The sequence below is a fragment of the Bubalus kerabau genome, chromosome 2, assembly GCF_029407905.1.
Source record: "Bubalus kerabau isolate K-KA32 ecotype Philippines breed swamp buffalo chromosome 2, PCC_UOA_SB_1v2, whole genome shotgun sequence".
NCBI lineage: Eukaryota > Metazoa > Chordata > Mammalia > Artiodactyla > Bovidae > Bubalus > Bubalus kerabau.
Window position 1 is genome coordinate 202,915,110 of NC_073625.1, and position 16,062 is coordinate 202,931,171.

The following is a 16,062-nucleotide window of genomic DNA, read 5'->3' on the forward strand; positions in this document are numbered from 1 at the left end:
TGTAACATCAGATTAGACTTTTGCAATGAATAAAACATCTTATTTTCCAGTCATTGAAAGCATCCCAGTGTGGCCTGAGAATGGGGGGTCGTTAAAGGCCTTGAAACACCTAGAGATCAGAGTCAGATGGGCTGTGACCATGAGGCACATTCCTGTGTGGGCCACTTCACACCAAGCAGCCTCTGAATATGGATTTAATTCACTCACGGACCCAGGCTGCGTGTGGAAGTAGAGACTTTGGACCGATCTGGCTTCACAGACTGGCTCTTTCCCTGAGTGGCCATGTGGTCACTCTCAGGCTTTCAGTACTCTCCTCTGTGAATGGAGGGTAATAATGCTTGTCTCACTGGGGATGAGAATTAATTGTAGTTTATTTATACCGAGGATCTAGTACAAGCCCGCATGCGGGCCATCAATAGTAGTTAGAGGACTTCCCCAGTGCAGCAATGAAACCAAGTCATTTTTTTTCCCAAATAAGTTTTATGAAGAGGAATCAGACTGCCTTCCAAGCACTACAGAGATTTGATGATAAAGCTTAGAAAAATAAGTTTTCAATTTTTACATTTTGCAATTATTCTCAGTTGAGTTCAGTCACAAAGTCCAACTCTTTGCAATCCCATGAACTGCAGCACGCCAGGCCTCCCTGTCCATCACCAACTCCTGTAGTTTACTCAAACTCATGTTCATCGAGTCGGTGATGCCATCCAACCATTTCGTTCTCTGTCATCCCCTTCTCCTCCTGCCCTCAGTCTTTCCCAGCATCAGGGTCTTTTCCAATGAGTCAGCTCTTCACATCAGGTGGTCAAAGTATTGGAGCTTCAGCTTCAACATCAGTCCTTCCAATGAATATTCAGGACTGATTTCCTTTCGGATGGACTGGTTGGATCGCCTTGCAGTCCAAGGGACTCTCAAGAGTCTGCTCCAACACCACATTTCAAAAGCATCAATTCTTTGGCGTTCAGCTTTCTTTGTGGGTCAACTCTCACATCCATACATGACTACTGGAAAAACCTTAGCTATGACAATTATTGTCATATATATGCAATTTATATAGCATGAAATTGAATGTTCACCAACTGACCAAATAAAGACTAAATGTTTCTTTAAGTCGTACAATCAACTTTTTATTTCTCTTGAGCAGTAGACCTTTGGAAAGAAAATAAAATAGCTGGATACTTACCTAATTTTACTAAAATAGACTCCAATTGAATTAAAGATTTAAATGTTAAAAGTTTTTAAAAAGACACACATGTTGGAAGAAAGCAGGCATAAATTTTTTTAATAATTTTTGTTTCCTTTTTTAATTTTTGAGTGAAGACAGTTTGACTGTGCAGGACATAAAGCCTAGACACCACAAATTCATATATTGATAAGCCTGACAACATAAAATTGTGAAACTTTTATGCTGCATGAAGAAAATCCAAGGTCAAACAACAAAATGGGAGCAATGTCAGCAGCATATGTGACAAGGAAATGGTGACTAAGATACAAAAGCGCTTAAAAATAGATAGAAAAGTACCAAGTTAATTTCAAAATTGGCAAAAGTAATGTGAAGAGACTTCATAAAAATAAATGCAAATGAACAATAAATATTTACCTGAAACTTATTCACATTCATCATTTTAAAAATGCAAGTCCAAACAATTTTATGGCATTTTTCAGCTATCAAAATATCAGGCAACACTTATTTTATATATTTCATAATTTTGATGTGTGTGGTGAAGCAGACACATCCACTCACCACTGCTGGGAATACAAGTTTCTGAAATTAAATTAGAATATGTATACCAAAATTTAAAACCTGCAGAGCCACTGTCAGTAATTTATTTACTGAGTACCTTGGCACATCAATGCACAGTCCTATGCATATAGGAATTTTCTTTGCAGATTATCTACACAGATTTTTTTTTAATGCTGGATAAATCTACATGTTCATGATAGGGAAATAGTAAAGAAAATGAGACTAATTATATCTTTAACACGGCACGCTTTTAGCTCTAGAAAAGAATGACAAACTCTAATGTGCACATTAGAAATGATTTACATGATTTTGATGTGGAAAAGTAATATGTAAATAGTTTTATTGTAAACTTCCATTTATGCAAAGAATAAGTATGAATGTCGATATAGCACACATATTGGACATTTTTCTGGGAAAAAAATGAGAAAAAAAAAGTTGAAAGTCAAATTAGGGATATCAGTGAAACAGCAGGAAGAAAGGAGTAAGACTCTTTATTTAATGCTTTCCTGAACTATTTGAAAGTTTCTTTGTGCTCTTTATGTTTTACTTTCATTGAAAAAATGACGTTAACATGAAGATAAAAATATATAAATTGTAAAGAACTAAAATTAAATGTCATTAGGAGTCAGCAGATAATTTGGGGTGTTGAAAAACATGTACTGTGTCCTCTTGAGAAGGAACTGCCAAAATGGCATTCTTGGGGTCAAATGATACATTCATTGGTGCTTAATGCGTTTCATTTCCTCCAGACAAAGCCAAAGGACGATCAAGAGCGGGAACCCACTGTGATTCAGCCAGGAGACGAAGCAGAGCCGGCCTCTACCACATCTCTGGCCACCTGCAAAGAAGAGAAAAGAACAAACTGAAAATAAACAATGTAGGTAGTGTGTGTGTACACAGCGAATGCGAGATTTTCCCTCGGCGGCAATGTTTGATTCACTAAAGAGAGGCTCCAGTTACTCATTTATTGACTTTCCTAGATTTTTTTCCACTTTGACTTGCACTTTCCTATAAAGAACAAATGGGAAAGGCCAGCAGTCACAAGGCATTTCCATAATAAACGTGATTAATCATCGTGTTATCACAGCCTAGAATATTATTTCAGTCAGTACAATATGGTACTAGAGAGACTGCAAATGAGACTGGTTGCATTTTATGAACAAGTTATATTACACATTCGTCGTTTGTTGGTTAAAATTTCTCAAATTTAATTTTCGTTCCATCTGTTTTGCACTTTATCTAATTTCACTGAATGCTTTCATCCAAGGGAACTATGAACAGATCAGTCATTACTCCATTTAGAAATTTACATTTTATGCAACACAGAATTGGGAATTTCACACCTAAGAACATTGGATTTGAAATGACATGCCATATACGTTATAGTTGTTTTTTTTTTTTTAAGTTAACTTTTAGTAAATCATATTAGGGCTACTTTCTGAAACCTGGTGGTCATCTGGCCAAAGCCACAGCAAATAACTGTGCTTATAAAAGGTGACTCCACAGAGATTTAAGTGGCCCATGTCCTTCAGGATTTGCCAGTTAATCTCATCATAGGTTCCTAGGACGAAGAGACTTCACTAGAAATCCAGAACTATACCTGCGTGCTTGTAGATACTCAAAGGTGATTTTTCAAATCATGGTAATGTCATTAATCTACATGGTGAAATCTCCAGAACATACAACTTTGGGGATATGTCTGACTATGGGGGTCAGACATCAAGATTCAGCATCTGACTTGCCAGTGACTTTAGAAAAATCATGTGAAACAACCAGAGCTAGTTTGGAATTGACCTCAAGTGCTTAGGTTCTGGGAGTTAAGTACACAGGAGCTTCTTTGGCATCTCATTTTACATGGAGAACTCAGAACTATCTAATCTGATGTGCAAATGGTTTGCTAAAACAGTCTTCATGGGATGCACAAAGATCCTCTTGTCTGAGTTTCATGAACAGAGAGTCCGGGGTGGAGTGCCATCCGACATGCAAGGGCTGCAGAGCCGGCTCTGCCTCAGAGGGATTCTCTCTGGAAGCAAACCGTTTCCACCCGTTAGTGCTCCAGGACCATCACCCACGCTGGTGTTGATCTGGATGTCCTGCTGTTACGAGTCAAGTTCCGTTTAGTTTGTCTTGGCTGAATGTGAAGATTCTCCAGGGAATCCTGTATGTCACATTGATTTCCCGAGAATCCAGGGATACACCTGAGACACGGCTCACCACTAGATCATGAATCCTTCTCCTGGTTCCTTGTTACACCTGCTTCCATTTACTAAGTCAGCCTTAGTGACGATAGAAGTTCTAGGAAGAAACAAATGTAACCACACCTGGCCTTTATTCTATGCAAACCAGCAGCAAAGCACCTAAACAAATATTAGCCTGAGATTCTGTAACGCTGAAAGAAGACACTCTACTAGCCTTTAGTCCAGAGTCATTTAAATGTACCAAGTCTTAGTCAGCTTAAAAACGCATTCACAGAACATGCTGTTTTTCCCCTTCTGATTCAACAAAGTACAGAACAGCACTTAAAAATCTTATTTAAAAAATCATAACTCCCACTACTTGGCTAATTTGCTAAATTGCATTTATTTAAGAATTACACACATCAGGATGGAGCATTAAAATACTACATGGTAATGAAGGATGTCTAATCAACACAGAGACTCTGAAGATACAAGTGGTACCGTATTTCTGAAAAAGAAATGTGGGGGCAGGATGAGCCCTGTTCACCATCTTATTTCAAGGACAACAGAGCCAGAATGCTAAAAGATGGCAGAAAGACTAGAGAAGGGGGAACAACGATCCGGTTTATTGGCTAGACAATCAGTCTTTGGGAAATTCTGAATATATTAACATTCAAGTGACCAAAAAAAAAAAAAAGATTTCTTAATATTTTTGTAGGTCTTTGCTATTTACAAATCCCCTTTGCTATTATCATATTATTTGATTCTTACAGCAAGCCAGTACTAGATATGATTTTTATTAGTTCCATTTCAATGATGAAAAAGAACAACTTAGTTGAAATATCAGAAGCAGAACCAGCAGAGGTGGGACCCAACCGTGAGTCCCCTGACTCAGCCACAGTGCTTCTGCCCCTACCCCACTTCTCCTCTGATACAGTTCTGGGCAATAAGAATATGTGATTCAACTCGGAACAAATTAGCTCATCCAGCTGTTAGCAAGCTCTGAGAATCGCAATATAAGTAATGCCCTTCAGTCCTGGCTCCAACTTTGGAAACAGCTTTTAATTTCTGGTTTCCTTGACCGGCTACTCTATTCAGTGACACTGGGATGATACAAGTGCCTTTAACTCAAAAGATCCCACGGCAGGCTTGAGAGCTGGAAAGGACAGTGCTGAGATGCCCAAATATGACTGACGGGGCTCTGGGCTGGTCGTCATGGAAGGCATATGCTACCCTGCAATCACTCAGCACGATCACTGTAGAGACATTTTCCCATCCCTTTGTTCATTCAGAAGTTGATTTCAAAGACATGTTGCAGAAAGAGTTTACGGAATAGTTAGCCTTGATGAGGTTTTGGCCTGAAGCGCTGTGATTTAATAATACATCCTCAAAGAGTCGGGAACGACTGAGCGTGCCCACACTCCCTGCGGCATGTGGGATCTTAGTTCCCCGAGCAGGGATCAAGCCCTGGGCCCGCTCTTGTGGAAGCGAGGAGTGTTAACCGCTGGGTCGGCAGGGAAGTCCTGCCGGCCCAGGTTTTGCCTGTGGGTAGCATAGACGATTGAGACGGAACGGCTCCCATCCTTTCTGCAGCAACCCCAGTTCTGCCACTTGCACAGCAACACAGCAGGCAGCGTCTTCTCGTAGCCAACATGTTGTCAGTCGTAAGAAAGATGGTGGTGCCCTACAACCGATTTTTGTTAGTGGAAGGTAGAGCATCCTGGCCCCTGGTAAAGACTCCGCCTGCAGTGCAGGAGTTCAATTTCTGGGTCAGGAAGATCCGCTGGAGAAGGGGTAGGCTACCCACTCCAGTGTTCTTGGGCTTCCCTGGTGGCTCAGCCGGTAAAGAATCTGCCTGCGATGCAGAATCCCTGGGTCGGGAAGATCCCCTGGAGGAGGGCATTGCAGCCCACTCCAGAATTCTTGCCTGGAGAATCTCATGGACAGAGGAGCCTGTTGGGCTGTAGTCCATGGGGTCACAGAGAGTCAGATATGACTGAGCGACTAAGCATGGTAGAGGTTAAACAACTCAAACACCATTTCTACGAAAGAGTATGATTCCAAATTAATAAATGATAGATAACTAAAATTGAGAACAGTTGGTTGTATTATTCTGTAGGTAAACTTCATATATTTCAGGGTTATAAATATGTCTTTTTCTCCATACTTGCTAAAAGCACACTTTCCAATTGTAAGAAATTTCTTCCATTCAGAAGGTTTTTGATAAAACTTTATAAATAGAGTAGTGGGAGGAAGATGTCTCTTTTTGCACTCTTTTTTCAATCCTGATTGTGTCAAGATGTATGCAGAATTTGAATGAGAAACCTTTTAAAGTTTAAGTCTAAGCTGAGATGCATTGGAGTCTCAGTATCTTTTAAAATACTTTAATGTGTTTTGAGTAGCCTATAAAAATGAAGTGGTGTGATTTATTTTCTGATTTTTGGAGATAACCATTACATTGCTGACCTTTGCAACAGCACCACTAATACTTCATATAATGCACATACTTCAAATGAAAAAATATTTTGCTTCTTGAGTTTTCACAGCCTTCACTCCTGGAGCTAGCTTCTCTCTGAAACAAAGTCAGAATTTCATTTCTATAACATGATAGAAGAAGACTTATTTAGATAAAAACTGAGATACCCTTCCATGGCTTTTGCTAATGTGTTATTATAGCAAATATTTGGGGAAAAAATCATACTGGACTCTGTCCCGTTCTATCGTAAATATAAGTGCTTGTAAACTTTGAGACTCTAAGTCTCTTATGACCCCTAAGTCTCTCTTTTCTGCACCCGCATCAGCTCTGATGAGAAGCCCAGCAGGTGTTACTTCGTTCTTCCTCTCTGAATTTTATGGCATAATCTACCTTTGGAACTAGTTCCAAAAGCCAAAGAATGAAGCGAAGGAGGCAGGCCCAGTCAGGGGAGCATAGACACAGTGGCAGATGGGCAGGAAAGAACCGTCAGGAAGGAGGGACGCAAATCCCCCCTCAGATCCTGGGTTTCTGAAGTGCCCGGGGGGGTGGAGTGGGAATATTAACAGAAGTAGAAGCTTGTGTCATAAACGCCCGCCAAGGAGAGACGCAAGACGGAAGCAGCGTTCATATTAAGGGAGCAGGAGTGTTTGGCCTCCAGAGAGTCCCCGCGAAAGACCTCATGCCCCTGACTGCTCTCAACCTTTCTTGAATCCTCAGGTACTTTAGGGATCCCTGAACATGTCATATTAATTTGCTCTTTGCTCAATGCCTGAAAGAAAAATAAAAACAGAGGCTGCAACCTGCAAGTAACATACGCTCCAGAACCTCTAACTGTTCATTCAATGTAACTTTCAATTTTAAGTTTCCATTACCTAGCTTGTAATTCTTATTAATTGAGGTCAAAGCAAGGTGCGCAAGTATCTGGTCATAGGCTGTCAAATTTCCCCACACCCTATTGTTGGGCCTCCTTTTGTTTCATTGCAGTAAAGGGAATTGTTCATCAATTTGGACTGCTTTCAAAGTGGAGTGCTTTTGCAGTTATAAAAACTCCAGCTATTCTTCTGCGTTTAATCAGCTGCACAGTGAACACTGCTTTTCTCCTCCCATGACTTGAGTAATAACTGTTAAGTAACGGTTTTTCACTTTGCCATCTTAACAAGGGCAAGCCAGTGTCAGAATAAACCCACGTCCATCGCGGTTGTGAGATTTGGGTTCCCAACGGGAAGCTTCACCAACAATCTTAATGCAAGTAGTCAGTACAATCTGGTCGTATTTTGAAAGATGTGTTAACAGCTATTTACAATCAAATTTGATCATATAGCTTTATCCTTTCTGGAAAAAAATGGCACCTTTGCTGTTACTAGAAGAATTTCAGGTATTCTTTACATATATTCTTTACATAATGACTGTCTTCTCAAAACTATAAGTATATGGAATGTCCCCACGACAGTAGGAACCTAGCTGTATCTGGTGTTTATAATGTATATAGGATTATACTTGCAACTTTGGATGTTTCTAGATGGCATTTTAGGTAATGATCTTTTTACTCAAATGAACACAAGTCTAGATTACTCACATATTAACATGGATGACTGCACTCTGATTTCCCTGTTACTTATAACAAAGATCCCTGCCCAGTTTTAATTTATACATCTCTATTTTTTTTGCATTACCAGCTTCTAAATGTCTCTTGTAAGATCTAGTACCATGATATGTGTTTCTAAATACTTCTCCCTGTTCCTTATTTCTAATGTTGTGTTTCTCCGTTCTCTCCTTTTTGTCTTTATCCACAGAACGTTTTTGTAGACAAACCAGCATTTCCGGAGTATAAAGTTTCTGATGCAAAAAAGTCCAAATTCATCCTTTTGCATTTTAGCACTTTCAAAGCCGGCTGGGACTGGCTTATTCTACTGGCGACGTTTTATGTTGCCGTGACGGTTCCTTACAACGTCTGCTTCATTGGCAACGATGACCTGTCGACGACTCGGAGCACAACAGTCAGTGACATAGCAGTGGAGATTCTTTTTATTATAGGTAAGAACCAATGGCTGTTTTCCTAGGAGATTTGCATAGGGGAAGGCAGATGTGTTCCAGATTTTTGTAACATGAATTTGAGCTAAGATCCATTTGCATGGGCATAACTCAGCCTCTGATGCAAATTTTGGAGAAGCACATATTTGGGTTTCTGAAAATTACCTCTTCCAGCTTTCTCACGGTTCCTTTTTGCAGAGGTCTACACTGATGTTCTTTGTTTCTATTCTTATTTCATCAAAAGTGGGCTGAAAAAGACTTAATGGCTGTTCTGTTTTGTACTCTCAGCATCTGTGATGGTCTTACCTGCACAGGGTCAGAGATGAGGCTTGGCAACCACACATCAGTGGTGTCCTGGTAATGGTCCATCCTGGGCATGTTCCTTCAAGCCCATCTGTGCCTTTCGGGAACCTGATGGTGGCTGGCACAGGTGGCCTAGTTGCAGAAGCAACGGATTACATGACCTTCCTACTCAATCATCAGAAGCACTGAGTATCTGACTTTACCTAAAGGAGAGGCCCTGAGGGATGTTTGCTAAGAATATTTATCTCTAGAACATTGGGAATCTCAGTTGAAGCTGCATCTGCTCCATGCTTCTCGGCCTTTTCCTCGTTTTCTGTCCCTTAAAGTTCCATCTCGTGTAGACCACAGCCAAGCTCCTGCTTGATTGTTCTAGACCATCATGAAGGCTCCGACTGATGCCCTGTGGACTTTCTGAGCACCGTTAGCAACCCGACTCCTGCACTTTTACCTGGTCGTAGTGATGTAGGGTAACATCCTTTCTGTAAAGATGAGAGAACTGAAAATGTTTTCAAGCAGTAGGTGAACAAGGGACTGAAAAAAATGGAACCTAAAAGTTCAAAGAAAAGGAAATAAATAAGTGAAGTGAGTCAAAAGCTTGTTTCAATGGTTGCGGTACATTTTTCTCTGTGGAACTGGTGCAGTTTGGGGTTCTCCAATGGAATGTCAGCATGTGTTTGCTCTGCAAGAGTTTTATGCCCTTGGTGTGATTTTGGCATCACAATTCACATGCACTTCCCAGGCATACCCCTCAGACCCCAGCTCCCACCCCAAAGGTGAAGGCCACAGTATGTTTAGACCACTAGGTGGCAATGTTGTCTAGTTAGGTATCTTGGTAAGGCTAATAACTCAAAGAAATTTATCTTTTTTTAACCTAAATTATTTATTGGAGAAGTAAAACCATAGAGGAATATTAAATCACTGTTAAATGGCAAATAACATTCTAGTCTGAAGTAGAATTGTGCAAGATATGTTTCAAGATGGCCGTGTAGGAAGAGTCTGAACTCACCTGCTCCCACGGAAACAGCAAATCCACAGCTGCATAAGGAACAATTCCCTCAAAACAGAGCAGAAAACTAGTTGAACAACTCCTCCATTAAAAAAAGGATAAAAGGAGCACATGAAGAAGGTAGATGAGGCAGAGATATGGCCTCTGCAAAAACCACACTGCTGGTGTGGCAGCCCGCAGCTGGAAGCCCAGCAAGCATATGGAGCTTCTTCCTGAAGAGTGAAGGGGCTCATGTTCAGCACCAGGACCGCAGTTCTTGAGACCTCACCTGAGAGACAAGCCCCTCAAACATCTGACTTTGAAAGTCAAAGGGGCTTGCATCCGGAAGACTCGAATGGCTGTAGGGAATAGAAATGCCACTCTTAAAGGGCTCACCTGCAGACCTGGACACCCTGGGACTGCGTGTTCAAGCAGCAGTTTGAAAAGTGCCTAGAGCGTATGGCAGGAGATTTGTCAGCTAAACCTAAAGTGTCTGCTGAAGGGACAGAAGCCGGGGTGGGGTGGGGGCCTCTCCAGGGGCCGAGGGGCGCGTGGGCCCCTGTTTGTGCTCCTGTTAGCTAGTGTTGGTGCGTGGGCCCCTGTTTGCGCTCCTGTTAGCTAGTGTTGATGGGTGTGCCCCACTCCTGCAGTTGTCCACTGCCTATTAAAGTCACCAGTGCATGCTCCACGACTGTCTGGCTCTGGTGGCCAGGGGAACTGGTGTTTCTGGGCCCCGTGGGACTAAAACAATCTGAGAGCCAGCTCTTGGCAGGCCGCGACCCCTAAAGCATGGCACAGCATAGACTGAATCACACTCTGGATCTTCCTATGAAAAGTATCCATCTACTTGTCCAGAGCTTCAACCTGAAGGGCAGGCTTCAGGTTTACTACACATCTATAGACTAAAGAGAGATTGCTTCTTTCTGCTCTTCCTTGGCTGTGCTAGAGCTCATTACTGCTTCCTGGTGAAGAGCTTCTAGATCACCCAAAGCCCTGATGTTTGCAACTCTCACCAGAGGAATACCGCCAAGTTGCCTGGTCTAGAGGTCAGCAGAGTTTACAGCTGAAGTCTCGGAGAATGATGTATATTTTCATACTTTTAAAGCTTCTGCCTGAGGATCTGACTCCCAATCAGCCTGAAACTAGGAGCTGAGACCCTCCCTTAGGAACATTGACACTTGGCACACTTAACAAATGAGATCTATCAAGAGAAAATCAAGACCCAGGGCAAGGTTGAGCAATAAGTTTCATCCCCTACACAAGGTCTCTCCATCAGGACTGGAAGAGGTAGCTGTTTTAACTAATGCATAGAAACAAATAGAATCAGGCAGAATGAAGAAACAGAGGAATATGTTCCAAATAAAAGAATAAGAAAAACACCTAGGAAGGAAAAAAACCCTTAATGAAGTAAAAATAATAATTGATTAGGTGAAGAGTTCAAAGGGATGTCATAAAGATGCTCACCAAACTCCGAAAGGAATGGATGAACACAGTGAGAATTTCAACAAAGAGATGAGAATATAAGACATCACATAGCTGAAGAATACAATAACTGAACTGGAAAATACACTAGAGGAATTCAACAGTGGACTAATTGAACCATGAGAAAGAATCAGCAATCTGGAGACAGGGCAGCGGAACTCACTCAAAGAGAGCAGCAAAAAGAAAAAAGAATGCCAAAAAGTGAAGATAGCTTCCTATGGGATGACTTCAAGCAAAATAACATTTGCATTACAGAGTCCAGAAGGAAAAGGAAAAGAAAAAAGGGCAGGAAACTTATTTGAAGAAATAATGGCTCAAAGCTTTACTAAGCTGGGGAAGGAAATAGACATCCAGATTCAGATCCAGAGAATTCCAAAGAGATGAACCCCAAAAGAGCCACACCAAGACATGTTATAATTAGAATGTCATAATTTAAAGACAGAATCTTAAAAGCAGCAAGCATAAAACAGCTTGTGCACTGGGACAGCCCCGTAATTCTATCAGATTTTTCAGTAGAAGCTTTGCAGGTCAGGAGAGAGTGGCATGATAGACTCAGAGTGCTGAAAGAGAAAAACTTCCAAACAAGAATAATCTACCCAGAAAGACTGTCGTTCAGAATCAAAGGAAAGATAGTTTCCAGACATGCAAAAGCTAAAGTTCATACCACTAAAATGGTCTTACGGGAAGTGTAAAGGGCCTTCTAAAAGTATTAATTAGTAATAAAATTATATGAAAGTAAAAATTCTATCAGTAAAGGTAAATATATAGTAAAGGTATTTCTTAGTGATTTATAAAGTGTATATGAAGGTTAAAAGATAAAAGTGGTTTAAAAAAAAAGCTATAACTACAATAATTAAGGGACACACAAAATAAAAAGATATAAATTGTGACATCAAAAAGAGAATACGTGGAGGGGGCAGTAAAAATAGAGTATTAGAATGTGCTCAAACTTGACTTGTTATCAACTTAAATAGACTGTTCTTTATTTAGGCTGTCATATGTGAACCTCATGCTAACCACAAAGCAAAAGCCTATAGTAGATACACAAAAGGTAATGAATGAGAAAGGAATTTAATCATAAAGAAACCACTAAAACTCAAGGAAAGAGAACAGGAGAAGAAAAAAAAACCACAAAACAGTTACAAAACAATCAACAAAATAGCATTAAGTACGTAACTATGATAATTGCTTTGTACATGGACTAAATCTTCCAATCAAAAGACGTAGAATGGCTGATTGGATAAATAAATAAGACCTAATCTTCATACTACCTACAAGAGAAGCTTGTGTTAAATGTAACGACACACACAGACTGAAAGCGAGGAATGGAAATGATGCTTCACACAAATGGAAACAAAAAGAAAGCTGGGATAACTATGCTTATATCAGACAAAATAGATTTTAAAACAAAGATGATAATAAGAGATAAAGAGGCATTACATAATGAGAAAGGGATAAATCCAGCAAGAGAATATAACATTTGTATTAATAAATATTTATGCACTCAACATAGGAACACCTAAATATATAAAACAAATATTAACAGACCTAAAGGGAGAAGTAGGAAGCAATACAGTAATACTAAGGGACTTTATTATTTCACTTACATCAATGGATAGATCATTCAGAAAGAAAGTCAAGAAGGAAGCATTGGCCTTAACACATTAGACCAGATGCAATGAACACATATATACAGAGCATTCTACCCAAAAGTAGCAGAATACACGTTCTTCTCAAGGGAACATGGACTATTCTCCAGGATAGATCATATGTTAGGCCACATAGCAAGTCTCAATAAGGTAAAGGAGACTGAGGTCAAAGGAAGCATTTTTTCCTGAACCCATGGTATGAAACTAGAAATCAGATACAATAAGAATAAGAAGAAAACTGGAAAAATCTTAAATGTGTGGAGATTAAACTACATGCTACTGAACAATAAATGAGTCAATGAAACAATCAAAGGAGAATTCAAAAAATGCCTTGAAACAAATGAAAATACAACATACCAAAATCTATTGAATGCAACAAAAATAGTTCTAAAAGGGAAGGAAATTCATAGTGATACAAGACTACCTCTAGAAACAGAAACATCTCAAATAAACAACCTAACTTTTCACCACCAAAATACTAGAAAAACGATAAACAAAACCTTATTTTCGAAAAAGGCAGAAAAACGTTAGAGAAGAAATAAATGAAATACAGACTAAAAAGAAAGTGGAAAAGATCAGTGAAACTAAGATCTGGTCCTTTGAAAAGATAAAATTGTCAAACCATTAGCTAGATTCACTAAGGAAATAAAAAAGGAAAATGAGGCTCAAATGGAATCAGAAATGAAACAGGAGAAGATATGATGATGCCAAAGGAATGCAAAGGATCAGAAGAAACTGTTGTGAACAATTATATGCCAACAAACTGGCCAACCTAGAAGGAGCGGATAAATTTCTAGAAACATATCATCTTCCAAGACTGAATTGTGAAGAAATAGAAAGCCTGAATAGACAAATTAGTAGTAAGGAGATTGAATCAGAAATCAAAAACTATCCAACAAACAGAAGTCCAGGACCAAGTGGCTTCATTGGTGAATTCTACCAGGCACTCAAAGAAGATTAAATATGTATTCTTCTCAAACTCTTCTCAAAAATCCAACTCATTTTATGAGACTGTCATTACCCTGATACCAAAACAAACAAGGGCACCACACACACACACAAGAAAATTATAGACTAATATTCCCTATAAACATAGATGTAAAAATCCTCAACAAAGTATCAGCAAGACAAATTCAACAAAACACTATAAGAATACACATGACCAAGTGGAATTTATTTCAGGGATGTAAGAAGGATTCAGCATCTGAAAAACAATCACTATGATACAGCACATTAACAAAAGAAATGTAAATCACATGATCATCATAATAGATGCAGAAAAAGCATTTGAAAAAAGCTAAAATTCATTATGATAAAGAAATACCTCTTAACAAGTGGGTATAGAGGAAATATACCTCAACCTAATAAAGCCCATATATGATAATCCCACAGCTAATATCGTAGTATATTCACTGAAAGCTTTTCCTCTGAGATCAGGAACAAGACAAAAAAGCCCATTCAACCACTGTTTTTTGACATAATGTTAGAAGTCCTAGCCAGAGCAATTAGGCAAGACACGGTAGGTAGTAAAAGTTGTCCAAACTGGAAATGAAGAACTAAAGCTATATAATTTTTTGTCTAGAAAAATATTCAAGATCCCACCAGAAAAGTATCAGAACTAGTAGTGAATTTGGGAAATTTGTGGGGGTACAAAATCAATTTACAAAAATCTCTTGTATTTTTATGCACTAACAATGAACTACCAAAAAGAGAAATTAAGAAAACAATTCCCCTTACAGTTGCAGAAAAACAGAGTAAAGTATCAAGGGGTAAACAACCAAGATATAAAAGACCTGTAGAATGAGATCTTTGGGACATTGATGAAAGAATTGAAGAAGACACAAATGGATCAAAAGACATTCTACACTCAAGGATCAGAAGATTCAATATTGTTTAAGGGTCAGAATATTCAATATTGTTTAAATGTTTATATTATCTAATCAGTCTACAGATTCAGTGCAACCTCTACCAAAATCTCATATTAATCATATGGGCATAAAAACAGACACATAGATTAATGGAACAAAACTGAGAGCCCAGAAATAAACTCACACATAGATGACCAATTAATTTTCAGTAAAGAGGGCAAGAATATTCAATGGAGAAATGACAGTATCTTCAATAAATGGTATTAGGAAAATGGGACAGCTACATGCAAAAGAATAAAATAGGCTACTATCTTATACCATGCACAAAAATTAACTCAAGTTGATTAAAGACGTGAATGTAAGACCTGAAACCATACAACTCCTAGGGAAAAATCACGGACAATAAACTCCTTGACTTCAGTCTTGGCGAGGATTTTTTGGATCAGGCACCAAAGGCAAGGGTAACAAAAGCAAGAGTCGATGAGTAGGGCTACATCAAACCAAAAAAATTCTGCAAGGTTAAGGAAACCATCAAAAAAATAAAAATAAAAAGGCAATCTAATGAATGAGAGAAGATATTTGCAAATCATATTTTCAATAGGAGGTTAATATTCCAAAATATACAGAGAATCCATTACAACTCAATAATAGAAAAACAATCTAATTAAAAATAGAGTACAGGATATGAACAGACATTTTTTTCAAAGACATACAGATGACCAACATCACTAATCATTGGGGAAATGCAAATCAAAACCACACCTGTTAAAATGGCTTCATCAAAAAGACAAGAATAGCAAGTGTGGTGAGGATGTGGAGCAAAGGGAAGCTCACACTCTGTTGGTGGGAATGTCAATTAGCGCAGCCACTGTGGAAAACAGTATGGAGATGCTGCAAAAAATTAAATTAAAATAGAGCTACTGTGAAGTGAAGTGAAAGTCGCTCAATTGTGTCCGACTCTTTGTGACCCCATGGACAATACAGTCTGTGGGATTCTCCAGGCCAGAATCCTGGTGGGCAGCCTTGCCCAAGATACATCAGTTCCACTCCCTGATGCTTGTGTGCATGCGTGCTCAGTCGCTCAGTCTTGTGTGACTCTTTATGACCCCATGGACTATAGCCTGTCAGGCTCCTCCCTCCTTGGAATTGTCCAGGCTTGAACACTGGAGTGGGTTGCCATGCCTTTCTCCAGGGGATCTTCCCAACCCAGGAATTGAAACCGCATCTCCTGAGTCTCCTACAGTGGCAGGCAGATTATTTACCACTGAGCCACTGGGAGAGCATCCTGATACGTATCTGAAGAAACAGAAGAGACTAATTTAGAAAGGTATATGTGCCTCTGTGTTCATT

The 16,062-nt window shown here is 39.4% G+C and overlaps 1 protein-coding gene across 1 annotated transcript in view; it reads left to right on the forward strand.

Annotated features, from left to right (window-relative positions):
• The window catches only part of KCNH8 (potassium voltage-gated channel subfamily H member 8), a 479,646-nt gene that overhangs the window by 267,051 nt on the left and 196,533 nt on the right, over nucleotides 1-16,062 (forward strand). Inside the window, exons 4-5 of the mRNA XM_055570028.1 lie at nucleotides 2,491-2,618; nucleotides 8,188-8,428. Coding sequence (XP_055426003.1) covers nucleotides 2,491-2,618; nucleotides 8,188-8,428 — 369 coding nt within the window. The remainder of the gene's footprint in view (nucleotides 1-2,490; nucleotides 2,619-8,187; nucleotides 8,429-16,062) is intronic.